Source organism: Engraulis encrasicolus, chromosome 10, assembly GCF_034702125.1.
Source record: "Engraulis encrasicolus isolate BLACKSEA-1 chromosome 10, IST_EnEncr_1.0, whole genome shotgun sequence".
Lineage (NCBI taxonomy): Eukaryota > Metazoa > Chordata > Actinopteri > Clupeiformes > Engraulidae > Engraulis > Engraulis encrasicolus.
The window spans coordinates 17,981,458-17,994,658 of record NC_085866.1 but is presented as its reverse complement, the minus strand read 5'-3'; the positions used below and the strand labels follow the sequence as shown (position 1 = coordinate 17,994,658).

The window sequence follows — 13,201 nt, the reverse complement described above, 5'->3', positions numbered from 1 at the left end:
TTTCTTGACCATATCATCCATGGCATGCATATTTTCCGTCACTAACCTCCTCTATGGACATGCACATCTATTGGATTAAGGCATTCCAGGTCATGCACGCTTGTATAATAACAGATGGTGTGATTGAAGGAGCCTGATAGCCTAACTTTGATTTCCTCTGGGAAAATGGGCCACAAAAGAGATCTAACGCTGAAAAGACTCCAATTTTGATATCTTCCAGAGTGGCTGAAATTGCCAAGATATTGGTCACATCTACCTAATGCACTGTTACAAAGTCACCAGTGTGACATGGAATGTGCTCACAAAGTTACTGTCAAAGATTGAGACTTGAAGGTGAAACTACAGTTGGCTTATTATCCTATGATGGCTTTGTAACAATGTATTTGATTCTTCTGTACTAATGTGACCAACTTCTTGCCAATTTCAAGACAGCCACATGCCTCTGAAAGGCTTCAAATTTGTTTGTAGACTTATCAGAGTTTGTTAGATCTATTTTGTAGTCCATTTTCCCAGAAGAAAACAAAGTTGCCCAATAATTATGCACACCTGATATAGGGTGTTGGGCTCTTTTGATCACATCATCTTATTATACAAATATGCATGACCTGGAATGCTTAAATCCAATAGGTTTTCCATGCATACAAGTTGTTGTTGGAAAATATGCAGACAATAAAACAGACATGGTCAAAAATAAATAAATCTGCACACTGTGCACAGTAGGCCTAAGCCGCTATGGGACAATTGCACATTTTTACAGTAGTCTTTCCACAATGGGGCAATATTTTTGTGTGTAGTTTTGTCTAATTGCAATAGTAGGCTATAGTAATGACAAATAGTACAGGAGAATTGCACATATATATTTCATTATATATAGTATATACTGAAGCAGGAATTCTTTTCAGAAAGTGCAACATTCTGTTGCTGGTAGTGGCACATGAAATAATTACAGAGTTCAAGTTTGAAAGTTAGAAATCCTGTTACGAAAACGAAAAGGGGGGGGGGGGGGTTCAAAGGTGTGTGGTGGTGGTTTTTGAAAAGATAGGCTTATGTGTCCCCCAATCGAAAAGGCTGCTGAGGTCCCCAAGTGGATGGGACTGAAGGCTGTTTCTTTGTTTTGTTTCCAACTCAGCTGAAGCCTTGACCTTTTAACCTTTCTGGTTGTTGTAGTTTACTTCCACCCATTAAATAAGCGTTCGATCGTTTTGGAAATACGCGAAAACACCTGACTTTGAGTCCCGTATATCCTTGAAATTCGATAACTACATTTTAAATTGTATTGGCGCAGCACAATCTGGGAAGGTTTGAGGTGCGGCGGGTGTCGCAGCCTAGAACTACATCCCCGCCCACACCCGGTTTTGTGAATATTTGTTCGTGACGTCATTGAACATATAAACGCGAAGGGTCTTTCATCCTTTCATAATATCCTGCTGAACCAACTGACAGGACGTGGAGGGTACTAGCCACCCAAACATTTCTTTCAAATGGGCCCCGTCGCCTAGCGTTTTCTCCCCAGTGCCTCGCCGATTGAGTTGAGAGGGTGCTATTTCCATCAGCACAACGGTTTTGAAGGTATGTTAAGAAAATGGGGTTAGTGGTACCCTGTTAACTGTTATCCGATGCTATGTTACAAACGTATGTCGCTAGCCGATTGTGCTAGCTGCTGCTGGAAAACAACCGAGATTTGATGATGGCTAGATCCACCTTCTTTGATGGCTACATTGTTTTCGACGGACGTCTACCTCCTGTAGTTTGAGTCGATGACTCTTGAGTTATTATGTTGAATAGCGCGATATATTACAATAAAATTAATTGTTTACATCATGTTAAACGAACGCCATGCCGTCAGCTCAGCAGCACGCATAACAAAACAGTCCTGGAGTCAGTGATGGCAGTGCACAAAAAATGTTGTTTATGTCACTACGATGTTTCGTCGCGCAATGTTAGATTTGGGTGTTGACCACATTTCCACAACACACAATTCTGTAACAAGGTACCAGTACACATAGGCAGTTGAACACAATTGTTGCTGTTGTTGTTATGGTCTGTCAGATGGATTTGATATCTCACTTTTTCTGCTTTCATCTGAGTAATACATTCTAAACAAACTGATTATTATTATTTAAAAATGACAAACTCGTTAAATCCCAGTCTTCTTTGAAGGGCTGTTCCTTAATCTATTGGAATATGCATTGTTTATTTCCTCCACTGAAGGTTTCCATCTAAGGCATTGTTTACAAAGACTGCGGAATGGCAGCCATCCCAGCAGGCGGCTCCTTGGTTGCGACCCACGACTACTATCGGAGTATGAGAATTTAACATTTCAGTCCTTAGACCACTGTAGATGTTAAAATGGTTTCTAGTGTGATTGTGAAAATAAAGCAACTCGGTTTATGTGAATGTCTAACCACCTGTGCGCTATGTTCCACCAGGGCGCATTGGATCCACTTCCAGTAACAGCTCCTGCAGTAGTTCGGAATACAGTGGCGAGGTCATCCCTCATCACCCAGGTTTGACTTCATTTGTTTATAAAATCCAAAAAGCCCTCACACTTTCTCCTGTGTGCAAAGTGCACCTTCTTCTCCACAGCCTTTTCTACTTGGCCAGCAATGCTGGGGTGTTGAACTGGAGATAGGTGTGCATGTGCCTTACCAGATGTAATACTTAAAGGTGGCTGTGCAGGTTATCTACCACTAATGATTAATAGGTATTTGCACTCAAGATTTATATAATTGATCAATTCTCTGAAATGGTGTTAGAGTGTATTAACATTTATTTTTAAACAGAATTTAGTGATGTTACATTGGGGACTCCCTCAGCAGAGAGTGCCTAAGTCCCCAACATGATGTCATGCACTGCTTTATGGGGAAAGAAAAACAGCCACTTTTTTATATAATATTGTTTTTTGTGGTACCCAACCAAAGTAAAGATGATGGATAACAGTTAAAATGTGTACTACTAACAAGAAGGTGGTGAAAATTCTTTTGAATCTTAACCTGTGCAACCACCTTTTATATATCCCTGCAGCACAAAGTGCTTGCTCACGATAGTTTGTCACCTTTTTTTAACCCACCTTTGGGTTTGCAGGTATCCAGGTAAAATGTAGTGTGGCACGACCCTTGGCTGGAAGCGACCAGTATATGGGTGTTGCATCATGGTACCCCTGGAACCCCTGGTCTAATCTGTATACGCATGTCCCCCTCCCTATGCCCCCTCTCTCTAGGTCTGCCCAAGCAAGACTCGGGGCACTGGTGGTCCAGCTTCTTCTTTGGGAAGCAGGTCCAGATGACCACTGTCACTGAGGAGAAGTAAGTCTTAACCCGAATTCAGAACGACTTACAGGTTCATTATATCCCCAAAAACAAGAGTGTTTGTTTTAGTTTTTTTTTTTTGTTAACATGTTCGTATTGTGTGGATATACAGTACACAGAAATACTGAATGCTAGGGATGGGAATCTTCATCAAAGAATTCATATCCCAAAACGATATTATGCTTGGCTTTAACAGCTGATCTCTCTATTCTCCCATCTAATGCATGGATTGAAAGTGATGTGAAAGCCCACATGGGAAACTCCCATTGCCATTGTGATGGAACACTCCACAGCACACAGTGCTCACTGTACACTTCAAAATTGTATTTATGCCTCACCCGTGCAAGGGGGCGGCAACCCCAAACGGCGCCTCAAGGGAGCAGTGTGGCAGGACTACACCATGCTTACCTCAGTCAGGGAGGAGGATGGGAGAGGGCACTGGTGAATTACTCCCCCACCTACCTGGTGTTGGGAATTGAGCCGGTAACCTTTGGGTTACAGGTGTTCTTTTGTTGTTGTTGGGTTTTTTTTTAACAATCAGTCATAACTGTAATAATCTAACCAATGTAACTTCATTTCATCTTAGGGCAGGTGGGTTGAATGGCAGTGGGACTCCAGTGATGTGCGTTGCCAAGGAGATGGTGATGAAGAGGCAGGCGAGTGAGAGCAGCGACCCTGGCAAGACGGAGGCGGGCAGCCCCCCTCCCTCCTGAGCCCCGGGGCCGCTGAGGTCCAACTGACCGACGCTAGGGGACGGACACGGCCCCCTGTTTACTTTTTTTTTTTTGCTTTTTTTTTTCCATTCTTTTTTTTAAGTAGCACAGGTTGCTTTTAAAGATTTAACATGCAATTCATTTTTATATACCTGTTACCAACAAAAAAAACGCCAAAAAAAAAAAAAAGTTTTGTACATTTTTACATCTGTTACACTGTGGTGATTTGTGCACCCTCCCCCCTCCTTTTTTTGTTAATGCTTTTTCACATTAATCACCTCTGTCTTCAGATTCAATAAAATGATCTCAAGCAGCCTGTATTACAGCTTGTGCTTTGGCTTTTTTGCTGTTCAGTCTTTAAAGGAATGTGCATTTCAGACGTTAATCTTTAGGCACGCTATTGCCTAAAACATCAATGACCTGTGATTCAGTCTGCCTGCTGAAATAAATAGGCATTTGAAATGTTTTCTTTTTAAAGTCTGAGGATGACATCACTGTATTTACCTTGATATTTGGTCTGAACACTTAAATGTGAATGTGTGACCAACGGTTGATGTTGCTGCTGCTTATTTGCATACCATAGGCCAGGGGTGGCCGAACCTCTGTCTCGAGGGCAGTTTGCGGCCCTTGAGCCAGTTTTATCCGACCCCCGATATAATTTTAATGTTATTCAGCTTCACATGAAATATGACATATTTTGTAAAGGAATCTTAGAAAATGCATTTGCAATACGATTATGCTATATTCAATTATTCAGGGAACCTAGAGAAGGTGGTGTTTGTTTTTATATGTGACTGCCTTCAATATAAGCCTAAATTGATGGGGGAAATCCTGGTTTGTGTTCATAGTACGGCCCTCGGATGAATTTGAAGTGGCCCTTCGAATGAAAAAGGTTCCCCACCCCTGCCATAGGCAATTGCCAGTGCAGTTGTCTGGCATCACCATGCTAAGCTGCTCCAAAGGCTGTCTGCACTCACTCAAAGGAAAGAAAAAGAACTGCCTACACAGAGCCCCACCAACACCAGACCATTAGTTTCCTTTAGAAAAACGAAGCCCACACCAACCGCATTACATTAGATGCAAAGGCAGGGATGGTTTCAAGATTTAAATAATTTATTTTTCTAGTTGAAAGTGCTAATTTGTCACATATGAGAGTGTGCACTTCTGTCTCCCTTTCCCCCCCAGGCACATTCAATATGCCCTATTGAATAGGGATACATACTGTGGCATCAGTTTGACAGTTGAGGGAGAATTATACAAAGTCTTCCAAAAGACAATCCTGGGTCTTCTAGTAAGACTATCACTACGTTTACTTGATGGTTTTAATTCAGAGTTAATCATTCAGAATTAAATAGTTCCGTCGAGTTTACTTTGATCGGTCTTTCAATTCCGAATTGTGAAGTGTGAACATGACGTTTTCAAACCGGAATTAACCTTTATTCAGAATTAAAGTGAGTTAATTCGGAATTAAATGTGTCATGTAAAGGTAGCGAATGACCCAAAAGCAATGCTAAAGCATTGATAGAAATTGGTCAAACAGTTCCTCAAGAAGAGGCCCGCACAGAGCCCAAACCCAAGTCCCATTGAGAATCTGTGGTGAGGCGAGTGCTTACATTTAATGTCCATTCTCTGAAACCAAATTTTATTTAACCCATGAACTTTTTATTGTTTCAACTTGTCCATAACAACACCTTACTTGACAATGATGGAAACACATTCTCTAGAAATACTTAGTTACTTCCATAGAGAACTCAAGAGTTAAGTTTTCATGATGGTCAGAACCTAATAATTTTGGCCTCAGCTGTAAACCCGACATTTCATGGGAAAAAAATCCATAATAAATTGCATACATTAATGCTTGCCAGGGGAACTCTGACTGCACATACGAAAGCACAAAATAGACAAAGCAAGGAAACAAATGGATCAATGGTGATCACACAGACTGTCATCCGTCGCTTAAACAAAGATAGAGTTCGTCCTGGGTTGGGCGCGCTGTGGGTGAAAGGTTTTCCAACATTGTTAGCACTTTTTCTGGGTCGCTGAGTAATGTCCCTGCCGGCTAGATGGGCAGTAGATGGCTGGAAAATGCTTTTTGCTGACTCAGTTCCCTCATGTTTGCCATCTCTCTCAGCTCAGATACAGGTGCAGAGTGGAGAGGTGTGTGTGTGTGTGGTGGATTGGTGGGTGGGGTGGGGGGGGGGGGGTGGGGGTCGCTCTTAGGCACTCAGCTTGCCTGTGTCCATGGAGATGGAGGGGGGGGGGTGGCGGTAGATTTTGTTCAAAGAGTCTGCCGTTGTGGGGAAAGAGGATAAGTGCTGGAGTCTGCTATTGAAAAGGTTAAGGGGCGCGATGGGAATGTTATGCAATAATAGCCATTGCATATTTTGGTAGGGATATCTCTTAGATCAATTACAAAAAGGGATTTACCCTGTACAAAATAAAGCCAGGGGTGGGGGTTGCAAATGGAGAGCGCAAAGGAAAGCAAGGTTCAGCGTCGATACTTGATATCACAGTAGACTCTACACACACATACAGCACACAGTTACCGACAGCACATACACTGTTTATTACAGTCCATACACTAGCACCCAACACACAGACACAGATTTCCTATGCCACTCTCACAGTTTTGGATTTAGCTGGCTGTATTGTCCAAGGTTGGCTCAGGCTCATGTCCATACAGGGGTGTGGACTGAGAGCTGAGCTGAGGAATGTTCCACCTCCCACTGAGGTCGACACGTCAGGCCTTGTGGCCTGCTCTCTTCTCATCTCTTACCCAGCCTACTTCACCGGTCGGCTGGACGGACTGTTCCGCGGGGACGGGGCCCGAAACACAACACTTATCATCCAGCTTCTTGTCTCCTCTGGGTGCCCTGGTGTGGGAGAGAGGTCAAATTTCAAGTTTTTGTCTTTGTAAAACTCACAAAACGGCATGTAAATCTCAAAACAGGTAATATTAACTTGTATTTAAGTTATTCTTGAAGAGAAAACCATGTTTAAAGCAGGCCATGCTCTATGGACACGCACTGTACTGTACCTGGATTTGTGGATGCGGTCACCCAGACAGTCACTTGCCTTTGTTTGGGTTGTTTCAAACACTCAGAGAGCCCATACACTGCAGGCATTTTAGCTGAGCTTTCAACATCTATGGAACAAAAAGCAGGATTTACTATAAAGCCTTTGTCTCATTTTGCACACTGTGGCAGAGTTGCCCCCCCCTGTAAGACAATACAAAATAATACTAATAATAGTAATGATGATGAGAATTAATTAATGAATGGATGAATGAATGAATAATAAAAAAATAAATAAACATCAGCCCCTGAGGATCATTGACCAATCAGGAGGAGCCCTGTGTGCCAGATCACCCGTCCTGTTTGGCCTATTTTACAAATTTGATGTAGGAATCACGACCCCAAAAAGATAAGCATCTGAGGACAATTTGTGCAGATGTTCAAATAGCACTTTGGACATATTCAGCCAATTATTAAGCAGCTTGTTCCATTCAGTCTGGCTCTGATGGAAGGTAAAGATGGGCCAAACCAAACAGTCAAAAATAGACCACACTCACTGCGATAGAACTGGTTCCGGGCAAGAAGGCAGGCTGGGGAGTTCACACTGGTCATGGTCAGCTCTGTGGGTGACAAGGTCCAAAATACTTAGAAAGAGCCCTGTGCTTAAAAATACTTAACGGAAAACAGTGGGAAAGGGGTGAGGGGAATCGATCAGGGTCTGCTCTTGAACCCACATTTACATTTCTGTGGCCTAAATTAGCTTTATCATGACTGAAGGCAAAGAGATAAGAGCTGCAGCTCCGTGTTGACAGAGGCTCAAAACAAGTGCAGCCATGTGCACTCAATCAGTCTGTTTACTACCAGGGACAGGCCTTCTGGTTACTTCACAGTACACTGTGCACTACCCTTCATTGGGGGAAAACATAAAAATATGCACCTGTGTGAAGTTAAGTGAAATGAATTGTTGATTTTGTAATTGTGATAGCACTTTACTCAGAGAGTACGTCAATAACAGGAGAGGAGATGAGGGGGGACATCACTGATCAACCACTCCACCATCAAGTTGGGCACAATTCTATGCTGAGGGGGTATATGACTATTTCAAAAGAATGAATATTAACACTAAAGATTATGACACACTGCTTACAGATGGTGCTGAGTAGTGTGCGCGCACTAAGCCACCCGTCGGTGGGAACCCAAGGCTTGAGTACGACCTGTGTAATTTGCTACCTACCCCATCTCTCTCTTCTCTTAGTGAAAGTGTGAAACTGAAAGCCCACCTGGGAAACTCTCCTTGTAATTGTGACACAGCACACAGTGCTTACAATAATGCCTCACCCGTGCAACGACACAGCCCCAAAGGGCATTCCAAGGGAGCAGTGCGGCAAAACGGGTACCATGCTCAGGGTACCTCACTCATGGAGAAGGATGGGGGACAGCACTGGTTAATTACTCCCCCCACCAACCTGGCAAGTCGGGAATCAAACCAGAAACCCTTGGGCTTACAAGTCTGGCACCCTCACCGCTTACCCATGATTAAAAATACCTAAACATAACTGAAGAAAATATTTAGCCCAATACTATCAATACTTGCCATTTGTCATTATAAATCACTGCAATACCTTGTAAGATCTTTTTCGTACTTTTAACTACAAATTTCTCCTAAAGCTCTGGTTTAACCCTTGAGATTTTGCTCAGCAGTATCCTGCTGTACCTGCCATGCCTTAACTGAAGTGTTGACTGGTAGGTCGCGGGTTCGAGCCCCAATTGTCAAACAAGTGCAGATGACCTCAAATAGGCTACAAATAGATTCCCATACAGATTCACAAAGCAGAATCAGGAAGTTTTCTTGGACCCTGAAGAAAACTTTGCCTAGTATGTCTGTCTATGAGTTCTTCACACACATACAGTATGCACACACTCACATTATCACTCTATTTCTTATCATTAAAATTAAACACTTTAAAACATATATGTCAGCCATGTGAATTGAGGTTGTAAGAAGCATTACAGTGCCACCATGCCAAACTGTAGGCCTATGAAAATTGCTCTGTACTCTGCTCTGCTTATGAATCTAAAGCAACACCAAAGGCGGCCTATTCACATTATTCACAATAAATAGTTGGACAACTGAATTTAATAGCAACATTTAGCATGTAAAGACTTAAGTATGACTGGTTGTGACTTGCAGCATGCATGCATGCATAGCCTATATTAGGCCTAGTCATACAGTTGACACAGGATTTTTTTTCTTAATGTCATGTAACATGACCTAGTGGTCCATTTATGTGTTGGTTTCCATGCCAGTAGGCCAACTAGGTTACATGTACAGTAGACCTAAGGGAGCTTTCAACATGGTGTGTGCAGTTCCCTCTTGAACACTCCAAAGATGTTCAAAGTTCTGCGTGATTTGATGTCTGTTTTCATATTAATGTCTTTGATAAGCATGTCCTTGATGAATCTTGTTGTGTTGTTACCACATTACAAACCCCTTACTGAACCATGTATTGTTCTCATTATTCATATAGGCTTACAATAACCTACTTTAATTAGGGTCAAGGGGTAATTCAGAGAAATTCTCAGTTAAGGTGAAAGTGCAGGTAAAATGAGGTCTTGTGTTAATTTATAATGCCTAATGGCTGGTAGCTACACGGTAGTAAGCAACTTTGTAAATGTGCATCCTAATCTAAAAATGAAAAAATAATGTCAGAAAGTTACTTAAAAGGCAGGGTTGAGGTAATCTTCTTACTAATTTCTGATTGTGGCACCTGTCACCCTTCCTTCCTTCCTCTCTCTCATATATCATATATCATATAATACTTAACCTAACCCATAGGGTTAAATACGGTATTGGTCCACCTTTTGCAACTATTACATCTTCAGCTCATCTGGGAAGGCTGTCCACAAAGTTAAGGTGTGTGTTGTTTATAGGGATTTTTGACCATTCTTCCAAAAGCGCATTGGTGAGGTCACACACTGATGTTGGTTGAGAAGGCCTGGCTCTCAGTCTCCACTCTAACTCATCCCAAAGGTGTTCTCTTGGGTTCAGGTTAGGACTCTGTGCAGGCCAGTCAAGTTCATCCATACCATACTTGGTCATCCATGTCTTCATGGACCTTGCTTCGTGCACTGGGACACAGTCATGTTGGAAGAAGAAGGGGCACGCTCTAAACTCTTCCCACAATGTTGGGAGAATGGAATTGTCCAAAATGTTTTGGTATGGATGAACTTGACTGGCCTGGCCAGTGATTTCTGACAGATCTCAGTGAGAGTTGAATTGACTGATTCCAGTCAGGTTCTCCGTGTGGTTGGTAGCACAAACAACAACTGGTACAAACCACCAGCAAATGCCTGTTTAGACAAAGGCCAGGAGCTGCAATTGTGGTGGCTCTTGGATAGAAATATATCTCCATTGGTCAGCCACCTGAGTTTATTTTCACTTTGCTCAGTGATCATCACTCCATACACGCGCACTGCAAACACGGACGCATCTCCACTCTGTCCAATGGCAACATGTTGAGCAACCTGCTGCTGTTTTGTAGCACAAAATTGATTATGTCATTGTCACAGCAGGTGAATTGCTGAAATTGCTATAATTAAAACTTTTGGTGTACCGATGACTCATTCTGTTCATTTCTTTCCTTTAAGGTACACTGTGCAGGAAATGGCCAAAAAGGGTACTGCAGCTATGCTGCTCATTGAAACTGGGTTGCCTATTGCCAAAATGTATTTTATTTTCTAGTATGGCCCAAGTACAGTCATTTTTGCAGCTAAAAATGGTAATTTCTGGAAAACCATGGAGAAGATCCTCCTTTTCAAGTGCAATTTTTCCAGTCATAATGAATACTTGGAAACATGAATTCTGGAAATAAACAACTAAAAATATTGCACAGTGTACCTTTAAAGAACACACACAGAAACACACATACACACACACACACACACACACACACACACACACACACACACACACACACACACACACACACACACACACACACACACACACACACACACACACACACACACACACACACACACACACACACACACAATGAATACTACAATTTTATGGTGGTGGTAAGTATTCAGAAAAAGGTAACATTAGTGAATGGGTAGCATGAATTCCGGAAATAAACAACTAAAAATTTTGCACAGTGTACCTTTAAAGAACACACACATGGACGCATGCATGTACGCATGCACGCACGCATGCACACACACACGAAGAGAGAGTGTGAGCAAGAGACAGAGAGAGAGATCTGACCTACTTTTAGTGAACCCAAGCACTTCTGCCTAAATAACAGCCTTTCCCTTTCTAAATGTATCCAGAGGGAATGAGAGAGAGAGACATACAGCGTACAGCCCATAAGCAACACAGCATGACTTTTAGATATTATAATCCAGTTGAATATCGCAGAAAAAGTCCCTTCCCTATCCTGCTTGGGTCAGTAATTAGTCTATCATCCATTTGTTTTGGCCTTTGTACATATTATTAAACAGAACTTGCATTCTTACATTTTGTTGCATTGTTGCCCCCAGAGAGAGACCGAGACAGAGACAGACTTGGAGAGTCAGAGAAAGTCAGAGTTGGAGGTCATCAGCTGTTTCTCTGGCGAGGGGAAGTATGCAGCATGGGCCACCAGACTGGCAGGAGACTCAAATACCAACATGTTTTTTTGCCAGTGTGGAAGCAGCGAGTCAGAACAACAACAAGGGGAGTGGGGAAACCTCAACAACTTCCAGACCACTCACCTCCCCAAAACAGATCACTTTGACTCACTGGTCAAAGCATACTCCAACCATGAGTTGCAAATAAAAAAAACAAGATAGACAGCACATATTGGAATGTAAAACACGCTGTCTAGTTCTAACACCACTATAGTTCAAAATGTAATTCATGACTGTGACTCTGTAGTGAGAGAGTATACAGTATGAGGGTATGTGTTTAGAGCACATGAGTCCAAGCGAGAAACAAACAAACAAACAAATGTCAAAGACTCACTCACTTTTCAGTTGGTTCAGTGCTGTTATGTAATGATCCTAGTCTTGACTTGCAGTACTGAAGTATGTGCAGAGAAGTCTTGTCACATGTTCACAACTATGGAACCAGCCAGGCAGCAGAACCCAATCCAAGGAGTGAGTGAGAGAGAGAGGGCGAGAGACGGACAGAAAAGGAGACTCTCAGTGAAGGAGTGAAAGTGAGACGGAGGTAGTGCTGGTGGTGGGTGAGCAAGACCAGAGAGACAACCACACAGGCAAGTGGGTGGGCGGGTGGACTCCTTAGGCTGACTGGATCCTTATATTTAATAGCACTCCTCGTTATTGCCCCTCGAGCAATCTGATGCCCTTGAGTCGAACCCGATTGGCTGAGGAACCAGCTGTGCCAACCCCTCTCTCTAGCCACACTCATACACACATAACAAACCCCCGCCCACCCACCTCCTTGACCCCTCTGAGGAAACTCCTTGAGTCTGGGGACGGAGGGGGTTGGGGCAGGATGAAGCAACAAGAGGCAGGAGTTACCCCATATACTTCTGCTGCAGGTATGAAAGCAGCCTTATCTCTTTACTTTCACATAGGCCTGTAATTGCATTAGCGTACTGCATTACTATACATATTTTTACTAAATCAGGAAGATAAAGTATATGGTAATGACCCCAAGTAAGTGTGAGCATAATTCCAGTGAAAAACAGCATCAAAGCTGCTCCGAGCACAGGGACTGACAGGTCTTAGTTTATGATGGGGCGAAGAGCACATTTGTACACAATAAACTGCTACAGTAGACTATTGTTCTTCAGACTTTGCTCTTATGAAACCCAGGTCCTGCAAACCTGGAAGTATATTGCAACAGCCCCTTGATATTTGCTAGCAGGAACTTTGTCACGGGACACTAGACACACCCACAATAGCGGAATGGACTGAAATAATAAATGACCTATATTTGATGTGGGGGGAAATCACCTTTTCTCACAGATTACAAATGAATGAAACTGTGGGCTGAATGGGTAGGCATAGTAATAATAAGCAGTATTTGATTTCTGATTATTATCTTTATTTTATTTTTTTACTGGCTTTTCTTTATCATTGTTTATCTGTATTATGTGTAAACACCTGGTCTCTATGATGTCTTTTTCTTTCTTTAACACATAAAGATTAAAAAAGA

The 13,201-nt window shown here is 42.4% G+C and overlaps 1 protein-coding gene and 1 long non-coding RNA gene across 2 annotated transcripts; one reads left to right on the top strand and one right to left on the bottom strand.

Moving 5' to 3' along the window:
* The first annotated feature begins 1,408 nt into the window (after positions 1 to 1,408).
* LOC134456740 (pancreatic progenitor cell differentiation and proliferation factor B-like) lies at positions 1,409 to 4,341 on the top strand. Its single transcript, XM_063208257.1, has 5 exons — positions 1,409 to 1,569; positions 2,212 to 2,302; positions 2,430 to 2,507; positions 3,221 to 3,305; positions 3,895 to 4,341. Exons 2-5 carry the CDS (start codon positions 2,248 to 2,250, stop codon positions 4,019 to 4,021), a joined length of 345 nt encoding a protein of 114 aa, XP_063064327.1. The 5' UTR covers positions 1,409 to 1,569; positions 2,212 to 2,247; the 3' UTR covers positions 4,022 to 4,341.
* Positions 4,342 to 6,232: 1,891 nt separating this feature from the next.
* Positions 6,233 to 12,614, bottom strand: LOC134456739 (uncharacterized). The gene is made up of 4 exons (XR_010036367.1): positions 12,045 to 12,614; positions 7,593 to 7,655; positions 7,059 to 7,166; positions 6,233 to 6,894 (listed from the first exon to the last, which is right to left on the bottom strand). It is a non-coding gene; the product is annotated as an uncharacterized LOC134456739 (long non-coding RNA).
* Between the last annotated feature and the right edge of the window lie 587 nt (positions 12,615 to 13,201).

Coding starts and splice junctions, on each gene's coding strand:
- LOC134456740 (XM_063208257.1), top strand. CDS start 2,248: ATGGCAGCCATCCCAGCAGGCGGCTCCTTGGTTGCGACCCACGACTAC. Junction 2,303..2,429: donor GACCCACGACTACTATCGGA/GTATGAGAATTT, acceptor ATGTTCCACCAG/GGCGCATTGGATCCACTTCC. Junction 2,508..3,220: donor GGTCATCCCTCATCACCCAG/GTTTGACTTCAT, acceptor CCCTCTCTCTAG/GTCTGCCCAAGCAAGACTCG.